Here is a 19830-nt window from a genome sequence, read left to right as displayed (position 1 = left end):
GAAGCCCTCATCCCTGAAAACAGTGGGGCCGGAGAGCTTCCCGGTGGTGAACACACCTGGTGGGTGAGTGCTAGGACCACGGCAGCTCAGCACCTCTCCCTCTGTACCTTGTCCTTCCTGTCTGCCTGCCTCCCGGTTAGCTAGTCCTGAGTTGTGTGCTTTATGATACACCAGTAAAAATAAGTAACACGTTTCACTGGGTTTTGTGAGCCATTCCAGCGTCATGCAACCCGAAGGGACGGAGCACTGTGGGAACCCGACCTAGTAGCTATGAACAGACGGTGGGATAACCTGTGACCTGACGCGGGGTCACATGTGGAGCCTGGGCTAACCCTGGCAAGTGCCAGAATTTTACACAATTGTAGGTCACCCTGTTGGTGTCAAGAGGTTAAAAAAAAAATTCATTTTGGTGCCAGCACAATATCGAGTGTTTTCTACCTAGCATCATGTCACATACTGTTATTTTGCTGTTTCTCTAATCAAATAAAATGGGCACATAAAAATCACGCTACAGAATTTGGATCAGTATTCGGCCAAGTGCTGAGCAAAACTGTGAGCTGACCTATTAAAAATCTGGTCTCAAATGAGCGTGAACACAGCCCAGGTGCCCTGGATCATCGAAGTACCTTTAAGGTGGCTGCTGTTTTGAAGAAAGTCATACCACTGGTTTCCTTCCGTGTTAGGGGGCGACACGAGATCGTCATCTTCGTCTTTCAGGTACTAGAAACACAGAATCAGAAATTTAAATTTAGTAACTAAAGAGCGAGGCCCATGCCCGACATCGTTCTATTTAGTGAGTATTGCTGTCTACTGCGAGTCTTCTGGCAGTGCATCGCTGCTGCTCTAAGCGAGGGAGACAAAACGTGATCCACGCCAAACAACTAGACACGCTGTCAGCACCAGAAGATGGTCATGCTGCAGATGAGGAGACCCCAAACTGAGTATGCACCTGAGCGAATGCTAACCTGACCGAGAGAAGGCCGCCTCACGGGTGTCAGCTGCCAGCACGCTCTCGCAGCTGTTCCTGAGTGTGGTTCGCAGACCCCAGCGTCCCTGAGATGCCATCAGGGAACCACCAGGTCAATGCCAGTTTGACAGCAATGCCTTTCTCACTGGGCTATGTTTACACTGACGGTGGGAAAACCACGGGTGCCTCCGAGGGTCAACACGGTGGCCCTGATTCATACCTGCGGTTACTGTATTGTTTTTTGCCACATATTCAGTTTCATTTCCCTTGGATGAAGCTATTAAATGATTAGTTTTATTCAGTCTCTGCCTGTGAGTGCAAACTGTTAACAGCGGCGTCATGGAAGGGACACAGAGGTATTTTTGCTGCACTCGGGTATGGTGGCTCTCCTGAGGCAAAGCACTCGTGAAACTGATTTAGCTGTGAGCAGAGCCACGCGGTTTCATTTTGATTGGAAGGGAATCACATTTTCACATGAGAGAATAACTGGTAGACAAACTATGATTATTCCAACTTCAGTACTTGGCACATAGCTTCTCAAAAATGCAATGAGCTTGAAAACTTTGAGCAAAACGACTGACTGTATCTGCTGCCAATGCTACAATTTAAACTTTCAAGCAAAAACTAAAATTGTGGAAAACCTGGCACTTGCTCCTGCGTGCTCACGCCCCACCGCACTCAGACGTCACCGGTCAGATCAGTGCTGACGCCAGTGAGCTCCCACTTCTGCCGGCCACCAGCTGAAGGCACACGGAACTGCATAACCAGGGAGCCAGTATTCCCACAGCGGCCAGTGTATGATGCTACAAGAGACCCACTCGAAGTGCAAGGGGGAAGAAGCCACTTCAAGCACTGAGGATGGACAGCTCATGGATGCGATTTTTAGATTCCACACTGAAACTAACCTTACACATACCATTACTTGTTGAGGTCTGGTGTACTATCGCTAGCTACAATTACCTGACTAAGCCATTACAATACTTCTCCCTTCCCAGCTACACATCTGAGTGTATATTTTCTTTATATACTCAACAAAAACAATACACATATCTCAGAATGCCTGAAGAAGCAGATAAAAGACTCTACCTGGCATCAAAGGGATTTGCAAGAATATAAATCCCGAAGACAGTCTTCAATAAATTACTTTTGTTAAATACATTATCTTTCAATTCAGTATTTAAATAAAAATATTTAGGGGCCGGCAGCGTGGCACAGGTTAATCCTCTGCCTGCAGCACCAGCATCCCATATGGGCGCCGGTTCAAGACCCGCTGCCCATCTTCCAATCCAGTTCTCTGCTATGGCCTGGGAAAGCAGTAGAAGATGGCCCAAGTGCTTGGGCCCCTGCACCTGCGTGGGAGACTGGGAAGAAGCTCCTGGCTCCTGGCTTCACATCAGCCCAGCTCTGGCCGTTGCGGCCATCTGGGGAGTGAACCAACAGAAGGAAGACCTTTCTCTCTGTCTCTCCCTCTCACTGCCTGTAACTCTACCTCTCAAATAAATAAATAAAATCTTTAAATAAATAAATAAATAAATAAAAATGTTTAAATTAACATGTAAAGGTAAGTTGGTTGTTAATTTTAAATGAACCAAGAGGGCCGGCGCCGCGGCTCACTAGGCTAATCCTCCGCCTAGCGGCGCCGGCACACCGGGTTCTAGTCCCGGTCGGGGCGCCGGATTCTGTCCCGGTTGCCCCTCTTCCAGGCCAGCTCTCTGCTGTGGCCCGGGAGTGCAGTGGAGGATGGCCCAGGTGCTTGGGCCCTGCACCCCATGGGAGACCAGGAAAAGCACCTGGCTCCTGGCTCCTGCCATCGGATCAGCGCGGTGCGCCGGTCGCATCGCGCTGGCCACGGCGGCCATTGGAGGGTGAACCAACGGCAAAGGAAGACCTTTCTCTCTGTCTCTCTCTCTCACTGTCCACTCTGCCTGTCAAAAAAAAATAAATAAATAAAAAAAAAATTAAAAAAAAAAAATGAACCAAGAAATGTTTTTATCCAGTTTAACTAATATCAAATAATATGCACCATTGATAGATAACAACCCACATAAACAAAAGCTCTTTTTCAGGTCCCCAATAACTTTTTATTTTTATTTTTTTTATTTGACAGTTATAGACAGTGAGAAAGAGAAAGAGAAAAAGGTCTTCCTTCCGCTGGTTCACTCCCCCAATGCCACTACGGCCGGTGCCGTGCCAAACCAAAGCCAGGATCCGGGAGCTTCCTCCCGGTCTCCCATGCGGGTGCAGGGCCCAAGCACCTGGGCCATCCTCCACTGCCCTCCCGGGCCACAGCAGAGACCTGGACTGGAAGAGGAGCAACCGGGACTAGTACCTGGCACCCCAACTGGAACTAGAACCTGGTGTGCCGGCGCCACAGGCAGAGGATTAGCCTAGTGAGCCACGGCGCCGGCCAATAACTTTTAAAAATGTAAAGGTGGGGCTGGTGTTGTAGAACAGCAGGTTGAGCTGCTGCCTGCAATGGTGGCATCCCATATGGGCACCAGTTAGAGTCTCGGCTGCTCCACTTCTGCTCCACTGCCGAGGCACCTGGGTAAAACAGTGGGAGATGGTGCAAGCACTTGGGCCCCTGCATTCATGTGTGAGACCCAGATGGAGTTGCAGGCTCCTGGCTTCTGCCTGGACCAGCGCAGGTCATTGTGGCCACCTAGGGAGTAAGCCAGCAGATGGAAGATCTCTCTCTCTCTCTCTCTGTAACTCTGTCTTTCAAATAAATAAAAAGAATGTAAAAGGGCTTTGAAATCAAAGTTTCAAAAAAATGCTGATTTTTTTTGTTAGATTTATTTATTTTATTTGAAAAGCAGAGATACAGAGAGAGGAGAGACAAGAAGAGATCTTTAACCTGCTGGTTTACTCCCCAAATGGCCACAATGGCCAAGGCTGGGTCAGTCCAAAGCCAGAAGCCTCATCTAGGTCTCCCACATGGGTGCAGGGGTCCAAGCACTTGGGCCATCTTCTGCTGCTTTCCCAAGTACTTTAGCAGGCAGCAGGATCAGAAGTGGAGCGGCTGAGACTTGAACCGGAGCCCATTTGGGATACTGGCATTGTAGGCGATGGCTTTACCCGCTATGCCACAGCACCGGCCCTGGCCCCTGGTTATTTCTAAAATGCAGGATCTCTATATGACTTGCTATTATATCGCTTTCCATAAAGTTTGAAAAATGATGCAGGTTTAAAATTAGTTCTTAAAAGCTAAGAGCAGAGGTCGGCATTTGGCCTAGCATTTAAGGCACTGGTTAAGACATCTGACACCCACATCTGAGTGCCCGAGTTCAATTCTCAGCTCTGCAGCTTGATTCCAGTTTCCTGCTAATGCAGACCACGGGAGACAGTGGTGATAGCTAAGTAGTTAGGTCCGCGGCACCCACAGGGGAGACCTGCATGGAGTTCTGGGTTCCTGGCATCAGTTTGGCTATTGCAGGCGTTTAGGAAGCAAAGCAGCAGACAGGTGCTCCCTCTAGGGTGCTCACTGGCTATTGTTCTTATGTTCTCTCTCTAATAACTAAAAATTTAAAATAAAAAAAAGAGGGTAATAAGGCAACTCAATCCACAGCTCTTACCTGACCAACTTTTTCAACGTTAAAGTATTTTCCTTTGCGATTATAAAGGTCAGGAGCCTAGAAAAAATAAATATGATTTAATTCTTAAGTCAACTCACAAAAGAAAAGGAAAAATCTTAAGCTTAAACCAAAAAAATTCATTTATTTTAAGAGTGCTGTTAGTGGCACTTTTTCGTAAGGTATACAAAAACAAATTCGATTTGTAGACTTTATGTATAAAAATCAGTACTGCTATAAAATAGTTTTAAAAAAAGTAGATGCTAAGGGCTTCCATAACACTGGAGTAATCATTTCTTATCAATACCCAGGTGTATTGTAGCCATTTTTTTAAAAACTACATTTCTTACCTCATTGAAATGTTCAGTAAGAAATTCAGCAACAAATGTAATATCTTTTTGAGTCATCTATCAACAAAAGGAATAAAAACAAATTAAAAGTTTCCAAATAGAAGAAATATGATGTAATAATACACGTGAATTTTTCACTAAGAACTAAAAGCCCGGGAAAACAGGCACAAAGCTCCTCCTAAGAAGCAGTGGTTGTGCAGCCGTGAAGAAGCGAAGTCCTGGGGTTCCAAGGATGGCCCTGAGCATTCCAAATCCTCTCCCAAGCAGCGAGTCCCCCAGCCGCAGAACCGACGGCCCGAGGCTGCCTGCTCACGGCAGGCCTTCTGCTAAGACTGCGAGCAGGGCTCCCTCTGGCAGCAGAGCTCTGAGCCCGGATAAGCAGCCTTACCCTTCCGAAGGGCCTAAGTAATCGCCGCTGCACGCCTCAGTGCTGCCTCTGCTTCTCGCAATCTCTCACCCTCAAAACCGGCACACGCTGAGGTCTCTCCCCCACGATTACCAGGAAAACATAGCTGGATTCAGAGCTAACGGTTCTATCTGGACAGAGCTCTTGTGAAACTACCCTGGTCTGGGACTCGTCACCTAGTACAAAAGCAGCACTCAGCCTGCAGGAGGGCCTTTCAGCCCACGCGGGCTAACACTAATACTCTCCATCCTCTCAGTCTCAAACCCCTGACTCCGCCTCGAGGGACACTCTAGGCAGGCGCGAGGAGGAGGGGCCACAGGAATTCAATGAGAACTCTGCCCTCTTCTCTAAGATCTCCCTCCAAGGAGACTCCACTGTCATCTGTCATAATCCCTACAGTTAGAAGGAAACAGGGGCTTACCTGAGGTCCACACAGATACTAACATCTAAGTACTTCATTTCCAGGGAAAAGGAAAGTGCATTTAAGACTTAAGGAAGTTATACCACGGAATACAAAGATGCTACATTATACAGATTTTAGAACCTCACATGAGCATGAAAATTACAAATTTAGATGGCCATACAAGGTACTGTGAAAGGTGAAAAAAACCACCACATGCAAGTTTCTTTTAAAAAAAAGAGAGGGGGAGGCGAAAGGGGGCTAAATCCACAGCCTGACCCCTACACAGGGTTCCCTCGATGACCTGAAAAGCTGAGCTCCAAGGGTGCGGCCACAAATCTGGAGAGGCCCGGCCAAGCACTACGTACCACCTTATTCAGCTCGGGAAGCACGTGGTCTTCTGTCATTCTCAGCATTGCTGCGAACAGAGAGGCATACAACTGAAGAGACACGACACACGTAGCTTCAACTACAAATATATTTCAAATACAAAATGATTTGTTGAACCAAATATTGAATTTTAAAGAGCTTCTTCTTGCCAAGAAACTTGTTTTTCTTCTAAAAACTGAAGTGTGAAGAACTTAGATTTGATTTCTATTTTCAGGTTGAAAGCTGCTAGTCTAATCACTCTAAACTATTATTTTTATTTTTTTCCTCAACCCTTTGCCACTCCACATAAACCTAACTGCTTCCTGTGCTGGGTGGTAGCCTCATTCCAACCCACAACTGTTTCTTTCCTTAGAGTCTGTAACCAGTTCCTTCCTGTGAAACCCTACAAAATCAGACCTGGCTTATTTCCCTCAGCCTTTCTGTTACATGAAGACAGCTGCACTACACCTGAGGAATGCATGCACACACTCACCAGCATGCTTTAAAAAATTCATGGAGGGGCCAGCACTGTGGCATAGTGGGTAAAGCCGCCGCCTGTGGCACCGGCATCCCATATGGGCACCGGTTCGAGACCAGGCTGCTCCACTTCCAATCTAGCTCTCTGCTATGGCCTGGGAAAGCAGTAGAAGATGGCCCAAGTCCTTGGGCCCCTGCACCCGCTTGGGAGACCTGGAAGAAGCTCCTGGCTTCAGATTGGTGTAGCTCCAGCTGTTGCGGCCAACTGGGGAGTGAACCAGTGGATGGAAGACCTCTCTCTCTCTCTGCCACTCCTCTGTGGGGAGCAACTCGGACTAGACTAAGTTACTGGAATTAAGACTTATTCTATGCATCTGCTCTCCCACAATATGGCGCTGGGAGAGGAGTAAACAGCTTCTACGCAGCTGCCTCTCGCCAACTTGAGTGATGACCTGCAGGAGCTGATCCTGCTCCTGATTGGAGGAGAGCAGCGTACTCAGCGTGTGGGTAGCAGAGTTGGGATTGGTGGAAGAGGACTATAAAGGAGGAGAGAGACAACATGCACCAGGAACATCTAAAGGGAACACCTGAGCAGCCCCCGAGAGAGCCGGCCGGCGGTGTGCCGCTCCCCCGCGGAAGTGGGGAAAGTGGCAGGGGGCACCGCCCTTCCACGGAGGTGGAAGGATGGCAGCCAACCCGGGAAGAACCAGCAGCAAACCCGGGGAGGGCCGAGCAGACAAAAGAACAGCGCAGGGTCCTGTGTCGTTCCTCCACGAAGACGGGGAGCGACACTCCTCTTTCTGTGTAACTCTGACTTTCAAGCAAAATAAATAAATCCTTAAAATTCATGGCAAGTGTTCATCATCTTTCAACTCCATTCTCCTTGAACACTCTGGATCTTCTTCATGTATGCATATCTACGTAGTTTTCTTTAGTGCCGTGCCTGACATTTTTTGCCCTTTCATAAGGTTGTCCTCCCCAGTACTATGTTTTTTGGTATTACATTCCCCTAAGACAAGATTAAATACGTTGCGTGTGCTCATGCACACTGTCTGAACAGCCTTCTTCACTGTATTTGGCCAGTGACAAGCATGTCGGAAGTTATTTCTGCAAGTAAAGATTATTTTAGTTTTTAACTAATTCAAGCTTCTAAACTGAGCAACGGGCGAGAATCTAGTTCCATTCATTCATGTATTCATGATCCATTCAAGAGTGAGACTGATAACTTATCAGGTGCTGAAGTACAGCAACACAGAAGGGGGCCTCGTCCTCACACAGCTACTGCGGCGGAGCCGAGAGCAGTTAGGTCTCCGGGTCTCCAACCCAGCGTGCTCGCTACACCGTCCCAGCGCAATGATGGGGACCTGCGCTAACTCACTGTTCTTCTTTTTTTATAAAAAAAGATTTTATTTATTCATTTGAGAGGTAGAGTTACAGACAGTGAGAGGGAGAGACAGAGAGAAAGGCTTTCCCTCCGTTGGTTTACTCCCCAAATGGCCGCCACGGCCGGCGCTGTGCCGATCCAAAGCCAGGAGCCAGGAGCTTCTTCCCGGTCTCCCACGCGGGTGCAGGGGCCCAAGCACTTGGTCCATCCTCCACTGCTCTCCCAGGCCACAGCAGAGAGCTGGACAGAAAGAGGAGCAGCAGGGACTAGAACCAGTGCCCATAGGGATGCCAGTGCCGCAGGCAGAGGATTAACTCACTGTACCACGGCGCCAGCCCCTTGCTGTTCTTCTAATCCTGATACTTGTGATCGTCAGCAATAAGAATAGAAACTCTAAATTACCTCCAGTAACTATAAGTAAAACCAAATGCCTTTGGTCAAAGGAAATGATTTCCAAGGTCTCATTTAGTTTTAATATTCTAATTTATGCTAAGTAAAGAGACCCAAGTGCTTGGGCCCCTGCAACTCATGTGGGAGACCTGGATGAAGTTCTGGTCTCTTGGCTTCAGCCATGTAAGGAATGAACCAGAGGACAGAAGATATCTCTCGGGGCTGGCACTGTGGCGCAGTGGGTTAACGCCCTGGCCTGAAGCGCCAGCATCCCATATGGGCGCTGGTTCAAGTCCTGGCTGCTCCACTTCTGATCCAGATCTCTTTGACCTGGGAAAGCAGTAGAAAATGGCCCAAGTCCTTGAGCCCCTGCACCCACGTAGGAGACCTGGAAGAAGCTCCTGGCTCCTGGTTTCAGACTGGCACAGTTCCTGCCGTTGTGGCCATCTGGGGAGTGAACCAACGGATGGAAGACTTTTCTCTCTCTCTGCCTCTCGTTCTCTCTCTGTGTAACTCTGACTTTCAAGTAAATAAATAAATCTCAAAAAAAAAAAAAAGAGGCTCTCTTTCTAACTGCCTTTCATATAAATGAATAAATCTTAAAAATAAATAAATAAATAAATAGGATGGCCTGATAAACACTCTGGTTCCCCATTCTGGCTAATATTGGTATAGTTCTGAGAAAAATCTAAATCAAATATCAACATCTACAGATCACATTCAGTTTTTAAACAAAAGCAGTGGTAATAGGCTGAAAAATACAAAGTCTGCATTTGTAATGTCAGAATTTAAGGAGTCATAACAAATGGTAAATAAATAATATTTATCCAAAGGATATTAGTACATTACAGGTAATTTGCATGTACTTCACTGTTTAGAATTTTAACAAAATTGACACATTTTGCACATGTTGGAGGGAAATGTACGCTGGGTTATTTCAAGGACATTAAGAGATCATAAAAACAGCAGTGGAAATGGAGCTACATAAAATATACACACATATGTACACTCAACTCCCTACTCGAAGCAGAGACACCAAGGAGATACAAAGTAGACAAGCGGTGGTCCCCACTCAGTGTAGCTCTGCTTCTAGCTGCCACTGACCACAGGTGGCCCCTGAGAACTGCCGGCGTGGCCAGGGACAACTAAGGATCGGAGTGTGCAGTGCCACAGCATCTCTACCAGTCTAAACAGCTGCACGTGGCTAGTGGCTGCCATGATGCACGGCATAGCTCTAGAGACAGAACGCCAAAAAGCAAACCAGGAAGTAGACTACTGAAGGGAACAGTGCCTGACACACAGCAGGAAATCAAGGGTTATTCAACTGCAGGAAACATTACAAGGGAAAAAGCAGGCGAACTGTCACCAGCAGCAGGAACAACAGGCACTGTAAGTGGGTGCCCGTGCTCCCCGGGGAGACGGGCTGGGGCTGGGGCTGGGGCTGGGGCTGGAGTAAGAGTGGCCATGCACTGGTAAGCGCTGAAGCTGGGGGAGGGGCATTGGGTGGAGGATCATACTATCTGCTCTACCTCCACAGGATTTGAAATTGTACTAGAGTAACTCAAACAGTCTAAAACGACATCCCACTTAGAACTAAGTGCTAAAATAACAAGAATGCTTCATTCAATTCACTTACCTACATACAGCCACCGAAAAAATGCTTTGAAGTTTTTCATACTACTATCGATAACTCTACAAAGATAAAAAGAAACCAGAAAAAAGATTATCATGTTGGGTGCATATTACCACTGTTCAATTGTCATGGAATATAATACTCTTCACTGCTCTATTGTTATCCTATTTGGATGGTATTTAAGCCTTTAGAATAGCAGCCTTTAAAAATCAAACACACCTAAGAATAAGATTTCAAAAAGCAGATCTGATTTTTCTCAAAGATAAAGCAAATAACTCAGATTCTAACTGGTTATAGGAGCCTTGCCACAACTGTGTAACCAGTATCCAGTAGGCTGAAATCCCTTGCTAACTTGGCAAATAAATCCAGAAAAAGTGTTTTCAGCGTTATTCTCACTTTTTAAAAAAATGCTCACCGGTCAGTAAGAAAAAACAACTCCAACAGAAAATCCTTTTACAAAGTAATTTTCCTATGTCACTACCTCTGATATTAAAGGACATTATTTTTGGAAGTTTATGTTTGACTCTGACAATAACTGAGATCTCAAAAACTGAATTTCCCTGAGGTTTACATAAGTATACCTGCCCCTCAAATTAACTGTTACAAATGGTGAAGACTTCTTCATTTTGATGGAACATTTTACATACAGAAATGGGTATCATTTTCTAAGTATCTTCTTAAGCTTCTTTCTGTAAGATAATGACTTAAGCTCTTTTCATCTTTAAATTTCAAAGCCCTTTCCAAGCAGTAAGTTTCCTGACACTAATGGAATTGTGGGTTAGTGTTGGTGGGTTGATACTAACTTTTCCGTACAAAGTAAAGCACCTGAAGTAAAAGTCTGCAACAACTCTCATGTTACCAAACAATATAATCAACTCTCTTGCAGCAACAATGAAAAAATAAGGTAAGCGTTTCTGTTTGCTTCCAATCAATACCATCACCTCCACCCCAAGCTAACTTCAAAATTCCCACTGCCTCAGTTTCTCCAACTGTAATCTAAGGCACTAACAGTACACGTTACTTATCTGAAAGGAGCAAAAAGTTAAATGATCTTTCATTCACATTGAAAAGTGATCACAGAAAGCTTAATATTGTATATTTGCTCAGTAAATACGGTGAAGCAAAAAACACCTCAAAATACAGGACAGACAATGGGATTTCTCCTCTCATTTTGTCTTCTGAGCACAAGTATCTAGAGTCTTACCTTTTTTTTTTTTTTTTTAAGGTTTATTTATTTATTTGAAAGGCAGAGTTACAGAGAAGTAAAGGCAGAAAGAGAGAGAGGTCTTCCATCTGCTGGTTCACTCCTGATGGACACAAAGGCTGAAGCTGCACTGATCCAAAGCCAGGAGCTTCTTCCAGGTCTCCCACGTGGGTGCAGGGGCCCAAGGTCTTGGGCCATCTTCTACTGTTTTCCCAGGCCATAGCAGAGAGCTGGATGGGAAGTGGAGCAGCTAGGATTCAAACCAGTGCCTGCATGGGATGCCAGGACTGCAAGTGGCGGCTTTACCTGCTATGCCACAACGCCAGCCCCTAGCCTTTCTTCTAAAGCCCCACTGAAGTGACAGTGGATGGGCAAGGGTGGCTGTGTTATGAACACACAAGAACAGAGAGAACGTCAGAAACGAAATGGAAGTGAATCCCAGAACTGTCAAGAGCCAACAGAGGCCTGGCGGTGACTGACGGACGGCAGAGGGCACGCCCCAGGCCCCGGTTGGGCAGCCAGGAAGAAGGCGTCGGCCCCAAGAGCCTCAGGGATGCTCAGACCTTGGAAATGCAGGCTCCACGGAAGTCACCAAGATGGCAGGAGGGGCTGGGCACAGAACAGCTTTAAACACGAACTGGCTAGGGTTTCACCTTGTGGCCAAAACCGAGGGGTCTTCATAGAAATGGAATGTGCTGGGAAGAGCTCAGGTAGCGTAGGGTGGGCGCCAGCAGCCCGAAGCCAGACCCCGCACACTCCTGTGCACACAATGCCAGCTTCCTGCCTGCCTGCCTGCAGAGATGCCTCATGAATAAACATGAGAGAACAACCAAGCACCACGCATCGGAAGCGAGCTTCCAACAGGAGACCCAGACGTGACCCATGCAGTGGAGATCATTAGGCGAACAATGGACTTCAACAGACATCTAATCAGTATCCCCCGAGAGAATTCACAAGATGTCACAGCCACAAAGCAGAGCACGGCCTTGAGGAAGGATCTGAGGAACAAGGGAACACGTTAGGAAATGACAAGACAGGACTGTCATAGTGGTTCAGTCCTCCCACCCCACCCGGCTACGTGCTCCAAAGTCCACGCCCGGCCCCGAGCACTACCAGGCCGCGACCCTCCCCAGTCTCACCCGCAAGGCACTCTGCTGACCAGCTGTACCTCTCGTCTGCCCAGTAGCCTCTCTGTAGGGCCCCAAACTCTGTCTCCCCAGGATGCACTGTCCATTGCTTCTACCACCTTGTATGGTCTCTCACCTCATGGTCTCACTTCCCTCTTAACCCAGTCCACGTCTGAGGGTCACCATTCTAATCCCACCATGGTTTAACACCAAGCCGGGGCAATCTAACTGCTCCCCTGCTCTGTGCCCCACTCCCACAGCAGGTCCTGCCTGCCGGCTGGCCTCACGTTACAGCTCGAGTGAACGCTAACCGAGCGCCCTCGGTGCCACCAGCAGTCCTCCTGGCTCCATGGGCCCCTTCTCTCCCTTGTGGGAGTAGACAACCACGTCACAGCTTCTCCTGTATTCTTCGAACTTCGACACCTCCTCCCCATCCTTTCTCAGCAATGATTTCCTATTGCAGTGAGGTAATGAAGCGCCTGGAAGGCAATGTTCCCAAGGTCCCATCGCTCGTACACTGGCCTCTGGGACCCTACTCTCACCTTCCCCCCTCTGCCCTGCACTCTCTCACCTTGCGCACTCCAGCCCAATCCTCACACAGTCTCGCTGCAGCAATCCTGCTCCTCTCACCAACAGCTGCTCCCCTTCTAGAGATCACCCACCTAACAACACGGCCTCGCTTCTCCCAACACGCAAAGAAAACCCAGCAACTCTGTTTCCAACTACTGGCCATCCCCTTTACTGCAAACCTGTCCTCCTGGCACCTGCTCTTCCTGTGTATCGTGCCAGTGCCTCCCTCCACCAAGATGGAGCTCATCAAGCTATTAGCCCAGTAATATCCCAAGACTCTATTTCTACTCCTCGTCTCCACCTTACCTGACCTCGTAGCATGCCCGACTGTAGCCTACACGTGACCGGCAGACGCCCACGGCCTTGGCTGTTGTGTCACTAGTGTCCTTTGCCAGCTCCTCATCATCCCCATTTCTGAATGCCCACTACTGGGTCTTCAGGTCTCTCCTCTTCCCTAAGCACTTCCAGCGCCTACCCAGCTCACGAGGCTTTAAGTGACACCAGTGTGCTGACAACTCCCAAATGGACATTCCCAGCCTGTACCCCTCCCCTGAACACTAAGTCCTATGTCACCAACAATGCACAGGGCAGCTTGACCTGTGGGTCTAACAGACATTTCAAATCCAATACGCCTGACAAATTAACACAGTGCCCAACATTAACATCAGGTAGGGTGGATGGAAACACCTTGAGAAGGATGCACCAGTTATGTAGAATTCTGATTCAGGAAGTATAATCTCAGTCCAATAATGGGCAAGTATTTGGTAAACCCACAGGGAGAAGCATAAATATATACATATACATACATATATGTGTGTGTGTGTGTGTGTGTGTATATATATAAAACCTGCTTTCTTTAAAGACACCAAATATCAAGGCCGTTGCTATGGCATGCTGGGTAAGGACACTGCCTGCAGTGCCAGCATCCCATGTGGCTGCCAGTTCAAGACTGGCTGCTCCACTTCCAATCCAGCTCTCTGCTAGGGCACCTGGGAAAGCAGTGGAAGATGGCCCAAGGGTTTGGGCTCCTGCACCCACGTGGGAGACCTGGAGGAGGCTCTGGCTTTGGCACAGTCTAGCACTGGCCACTGTGGTGATTTGAGGAATGAACCAGCAGATGGAAGATTAATCTTTCTCTGTCTCTCCCTCTCTCTCTGTAACTCTGCATTTCAAGGAAATAAATCTTTAAAAATAAAAAAAAAATTTCAAGTGTTATCATAAACACCAAGAAAGTCTGAGAAACAGTTTGAGATGAAAGAGATGCAGTAATTAAGACAAATATGTGACCTGAACTGCATGTATCTGAGTGGACATTACTGGGATAAGTGCAAACTGGAACTGAACTGCAGATTCACTACTGCACCAATGTTGAAATCCCTGTCTGTGGAACTGCACTAGGGTTACGCAAGAAAACAGCCATACTCCTACAGCCTTAAATGCAAGTACTGCAGACTAAAGCACATGGCATACATAACATACTCTCAAATGTTTCAGAAAAATCAACAATAAATACAGCAGAACACTTACAAATTGTGAACTGGAGAAGACCTTTATTATCTTTGTTATCAGAGTTCTGTATTATTCTTATCAGTCAGAAGCTCCTGTCAATTATACTCCATAACAGGGGGCTGGCTGCCTGCAGTGTCGGCATCCCATATGGGCGCCGGTTTGAGTCCCAGCTGTTCCACTTCCGATTCAGCTCTCTGCTATGGCCTGGGAAAGCAGTAGAAGATGGCCCAAGTCCTTGGGCCCCTGCACCCACGTGGGAGACCTGGAAGAAGCTCCAGGCTCCTGGCTTCCTATTGGCCCAGCTCCAGCCATTGTGGCCATTTGGGGAGTGAACCAGTGGATGGAGGACCTCTCTCTCTCTCCCCTTTTCTGTATCTATAACTCTGCCTCTCAAACAAACAAATCTTTAAAAAAAAATTATATCTCCTAACGGAGCACCCAGAGTCTGATGTCATTTCTCCCTTGGCTCTGTCCTTGCTTGTCTGTGACCCATTCTCAACACTCAGAGCTAAGAGGGATCAGATCCTGTCACTACACCACTTCTGCTTCTCAAGGGCCTCTCACTGCACCAAGAATAAAACTCGAAGCCGCCCAGAGCCCACGGCTCGACGCGCTCCTCTGCTACCTCTCTCAGTTCAAACCCTACTTCTCACTCCTTACTCGCTTTAGCCACAGTGCCCCTGAGGGCCTGAAAATGCTCCAGGCACGCTCTAAACTCAGGGCCTGTGCACCTGCTATCCCTTCTGACCCCAAACAGCAACAGGGCTTACCTTTGCCCTGTCTCCTCCCAACTCTGCCATGTCGGAGAGGGCTCCCTGCCTCCCTGTACCAGGCAGCACCCCCCACCCCCACCCCGCGAGCCTGCCCCAGGTCCCCTCCCCAGCTCTGTGTCCTCCCACTTCTCACCACCGTCTAAGCGCCGAGATACTTGAGTACCCGTTTTCCTGCTGCCTGTCTCACTGTAATAGAGGGCAGGATACATGAAGGCAGAAGTTTTTATCTGTTTTATTCTCAACTATATCCTCAGGGTCTAGAATAGCATTTACAATATTGTTAACTGTTCAATAACTGATGAATGACAGACTACACAAGCCCAAATAAGATAAAGACATAAAAAATGAGACGAGACATAGATGATCAATCTATGAAGGCTAATATTTACTGACCAACCAGATTTTCAACAAAAACCTAGTTAAAAAAGAGCAAATTATCCAAATATGAGAATTTATGTTAAAATCAGCACATAAAAAAATCTGAAAATAATGCTGCAAAATTCAGTATTTCAAGGATAAAGAAAGACTACAGCTTTTATTGACAAGGGAAAAAAAAAAACCATAAAGAAAAGAGAATCAGGGCCAGCGCCACGGCTCAATAGGCTAATCATCCACCTAGCGGCGCCGGCACACCGGGTTCTAGTCCCAGTCGGGGCGCCGGATTCTGTCCCGGTTGCCCCTCTTCCAGGCCAGCTCTCTGCTGTGGCCAGGGAGTGCAGTGGAGGATGGCCCAAGTACTTGGGCCCTGCACCCCATGGGAGACCAGGAAAAGCACCTGGCTCCTACCTTCGGATCAGTGCGGTGCGCCAGCCGCAGGGCGCCAGCTGCGGCGGCCATTGGAGGGTGAACCAACGACAAAAAGAAGACCTTTCTCTCTCTCACTGTTCACTCTGCCTGTCAAAAAAAGGAAGGAAGGAAGGAAGGAGGGGAGGGGAGGGGAGGGAAGGGAAGGGAAGGGAAGGGAAGGGAAGGAGGGAGGGAGGGAGGGAAGAATCAGAAGCCCAGAATGCAATGGAGCAAGGCTTTGGAAGTTTACAGGAAAATGATTTCCCCTGAGAACCCCCAGCCAGCCAAGATGATCCATGAAGGACGAGGAGGGTAGAGAAGGCACAAGAAGACACGAGGTACCGCTCAGTCAGCTTCTGGGTAAGTTACTAGAGCAGGTTTTCCAGAAAAACGATGAGCTAAGGCGAGAAAGAGGCACCTGTGGAAGCCCCGGATCTCATCCAGGAAAGCAATGGAGCTGCCTAGGTGGTGGCTAGGCGGGAGAGCGAGCGCACAGCGTGCGGGCCACAGCTGTGCGAGGAGGCTGCAGGAAGCACCCAGACACGTCTCCGACAGGGAGAGACTGGAAGGATGTGTGGTAGACAGGGTGAGACGCAAGAAGGCAAGAGCCCAGGAAAGCCAAAGAATAATTTCTTAAAAACTGATAAGAGAAATGCAGGAGACCACACAGTTGACAAACATGGAGGCAATCTGCAGGAGAACGCCTTAAAACCAGAAATAGTTACAAGAGTTAAAACGGTTCTGTCTGGATACAGGACCTGGACGAAGGTGGTGGGATGGGAAAACACAGCTCTGCAAGGCCCCTGAGCTGCTGGCTGGATTCAATCACTCAGGCACACTGGTGGTGCAACTCTAAAAACTCATTTTAAGAGAATCGAGGAGCCAGTGTTGTGGCACAGCAGGTTAAGGAGCTCTGCCTGCACTGCCAGTATCCCTGTGGTGCTGGTGTGAGTCCCAGACGCTCCACTTCTGATCCAGCTCCCTGCTAACGCACTGGGGAAAGCAGCAGAAGATGGCCTAAGTGCTTGGGCCCCTGCCACCCACCAGGCTCCTGGCTTCAGCCTGGCCCAGCCCTGTCCACTGCAGCCACGGGCAGTGAATCAGTGGATGTAAGACTCTACATCTGGCCGGCGCCGCGGCTCACTTGGCTAATTCTCCACCTGTGGCGCCGGCACCCCAGGTTCTAGTCCCGGTTGGGGTGCCGGATTCTGTCCCAGTTGCTCCTCTTCCAATCCAGTTCATTGCTGTGGCCCAGGAAAGCAGTGGAGGATGGCCCAGGTACTAGGGCCCTGCACCCGCATGGGAGACCAAGAGGAAGCACCTGCTCCTGGCTTCAGATCGGCGCAGCGCCACCGTAGTGGCCATTGGGGGGTGAACCAATGGAAAGGAAGACCTTTCTCTCTGTCTCTCTCTCTAACTCTGCCTGTCAAAAAAAAAAAAAAAAAAAAGACTCTATATCTGTCTCTCCTTCTCCCTGTAACTCTTTTAAATAAATAAATCTTAAGAAAAAAAAAAAAAAGAAAAACATTAGACAAGAGAGACTCTCATGACAAGCTGAGAGTCACTCCAGGTATGCCCACTACTTACTGAAGAAGTTCATTGGCCTTGAGTATGAAGGAACCCACAGCGGTAATAGCATCTAAAGGAAATAAAGAAATATCACTTGTGAAATAAGCAAACTGTACTTAGTGTACTCTACCCAGAAAAGAAATCCCTACCTTCGATGCCTGTGGCATCCAGTCCCAGGGGCTCGTATTTTTGTTTCCACGAAGCCATTCCTTTCAACTCACTCAAATGGTACAGCAAAGACTCAGAGCCACTGCCGACACAAGGCAGAAATAAATGAATACCGTTACCATGGTCAAGGTGGCGGGCAGCTACTATGTCCGCTAAACACGCCTAAATTTCCAGAAATAAAAACAGAAAGCGACTTTAACTTTCTTCCTATGAGAAATAATTTTCTCTTAAAACTGTAGCAAAAGTCATTTGGTGATCATGAGTAATGGAATGAATACATGACCATAAGATTAAATTTTGCAAGATGATCAAACTATTAGTTCTGGCACTTGGCCATCTTGTTCACCCAACAGCTACGTATTCAACATTCAACCAATACTTCGTCAGCTCTGACTTCCAGGCAAGCCTGTGATAGACAGTGGGGACATGGATCCGAGCTGAGGGCCGAAGAGGGAAAGTGGAGAGCAGGGTGGAGCGCGCCAGGCAGGAGATGGCAAAGGTCCTGCGCGGGAGACAAAACATCGAGTCTGGGAAACTAAATGGCACTAGTGTAGGCAAAGCAGGGCGCTAGGTAGGCTACAGGCCATGCAAAGATCTTGGAGTAAGAGAGTAACACGATTAAATCCACTCAGGAACCTACACCCGAGGCACTCAGTGTGGGCTGCAAAACAGCAGTCCAGAGGATGCTCGCTGATCCTCGGGAGACAAGATGTGGCTAGGGAGAGGTACTAAGCATACAGGGATTCTGCAAAATTTAACCCGAACGCTCAGCACCCACTTGCAAACTGCTTCACTCAAGTTGCTGTGCATGGAAACAGCGTGAGACTTGAAGTTCTAGGACCAAATCCCAGTTCTGACACTGAGTAATTTTGGGCCAGCCACATAACACATCCTAAATATAAGTTTGCAGTTTCCACTGTGGAAAATGAGGATAATCCTAACAAACAGCCCGCAAAGGTGTTAAATCAAAAAGTACACAGTAGGCTTTAGAAACTGTAAAATACATGGAAACACTTAACTTCACTGCTCACACGAAGGTTGATGTCCAATTCCAATTCTCACCTGAGTGAGAAAAAGACCCAGATGGGGTCTAGACTCATGAAAAGACTTCAAAAATTACTTCATAAAGCAGAATTACTATAACTGATTCTCAATCTTGGGTTCCCCAAGATTCCCCTCAAATGCCAATGTAGTAACTTTAGATGGAAAAGGCTAGAGCATTGCCAAATGATGAAGAGAAGGCCACAGGAAGACCAATGCCATGTACATCTGGGTGCAATACCAACAAATTCTACATCACCTCCATACCTCTGTAAGTGACTTATAACCAACTTTTGTATACTGGAATATGATGATTCGATAGACTGGCCAAGCTTTTTTAAGCCCTAATTAAGAGAAGAAAATATATTTAGCATTGAACCTGGATACCACATGCCATTCAAAATAAAACAAAATTTAGTGTGTTCATAGCCATTAAATATGTAGATACTTAAACTGTACCTTTACTGTTAACTGGTTCATTAAGAGAGTCTGCAGTTCAGCACTACAATGAAAAAGAAAGCATTCTTAATCACTTCTCTATTCAAAATCTGAATCCATCATTTAAAACTTTTGAATTTCATAGTACAAACAAGATTTTGAAATAAAAAGAAACAGCCTAACAAAAAGTTAAGACTGTTGTACTCAAAACAGAACAGAAGAAAAACTGGCAACACAAAGTTCAGAAACAGATTGAAATCTATTGGATACACTTGTGCTAACACAGCATTTCAAAACCATAGGGAGAAGTGAGCAGACTCAATAAATCAAACTAGATTTATCTGAATACTTAGGGGAAAAAAGTTAGCTTTCTAGGGCATACAACCAAGTAAATCTAGACTATGTAAATGGAATAAAACAGAAGAAAATACAGATCAATCTCTGAAAGCCCTTAAAACAGGAAAGGTCTTTTTAAGAGTAACAGCAGGTGCCATAAAGAAAGGTTGGCTTGGCTACATAAAAAGTTTAACTTTTCATATATATTAAAAAATACACACAAACAAAATGTGTGATCACATTTACATTTTTAAAAGTACACAGGAAAGCCTTGAAAGACATACTTTTGTTTGGTAATGTTCTAGAATTTTCTATGTGTGAAGCGGTGCGTACAGGTTTCTTTGTCATCATCTCCATTTAC

General features: G+C 47.1%; 1 protein-coding gene across 2 annotated transcripts in view; it reads right to left on the bottom strand.

The window, feature by feature from the left end:
• ANAPC4 (anaphase promoting complex subunit 4) overlaps positions 1-19830 on the bottom strand; it is a 45632-nt gene that overhangs the window by 10822 nt on the left and 14980 nt on the right. For both annotated transcript variants that reach the window (XR_016229832.1, XM_008274744.5), the window contains exons 12-20: positions 19155-19197; positions 18963-19039; positions 17636-17736; positions 17505-17556; positions 9952-10007; positions 6064-6113; positions 4890-4946; positions 4543-4599; positions 627-720 (exon numbers count right to left, since the gene is read on the bottom strand). Coding sequence is in view for 1 of the 2 variants with exons in the window: in XM_008274744.5 (XP_008272966.1) it covers positions 627-720; positions 4543-4599; positions 4890-4946; positions 6064-6113; positions 9952-10007; positions 17505-17556; positions 17636-17736; positions 18963-19039; positions 19155-19197 (587 nt within the window). In the remaining variant the exon portion in view is untranslated. The remainder of the gene's footprint in view (positions 1-626; positions 721-4542; positions 4600-4889; positions 4947-6063; positions 6114-9951; positions 10008-17504; positions 17557-17635; positions 17737-18962; positions 19040-19154; positions 19198-19830) is intronic.

This window comes from Oryctolagus cuniculus, chromosome 2 (genome assembly GCF_051225735.1).
Source record: "Oryctolagus cuniculus isolate XC-2025 breed Fujian yellow rabbit chromosome 2, ASM5122573v1, whole genome shotgun sequence".
NCBI classification, from domain to species: domain Eukaryota; kingdom Metazoa; phylum Chordata; class Mammalia; order Lagomorpha; family Leporidae; genus Oryctolagus; species Oryctolagus cuniculus.
The sequence above is the reverse complement of the archived record's forward strand: the minus strand, read 5'-3'. Positions and strand labels throughout refer to the sequence as shown.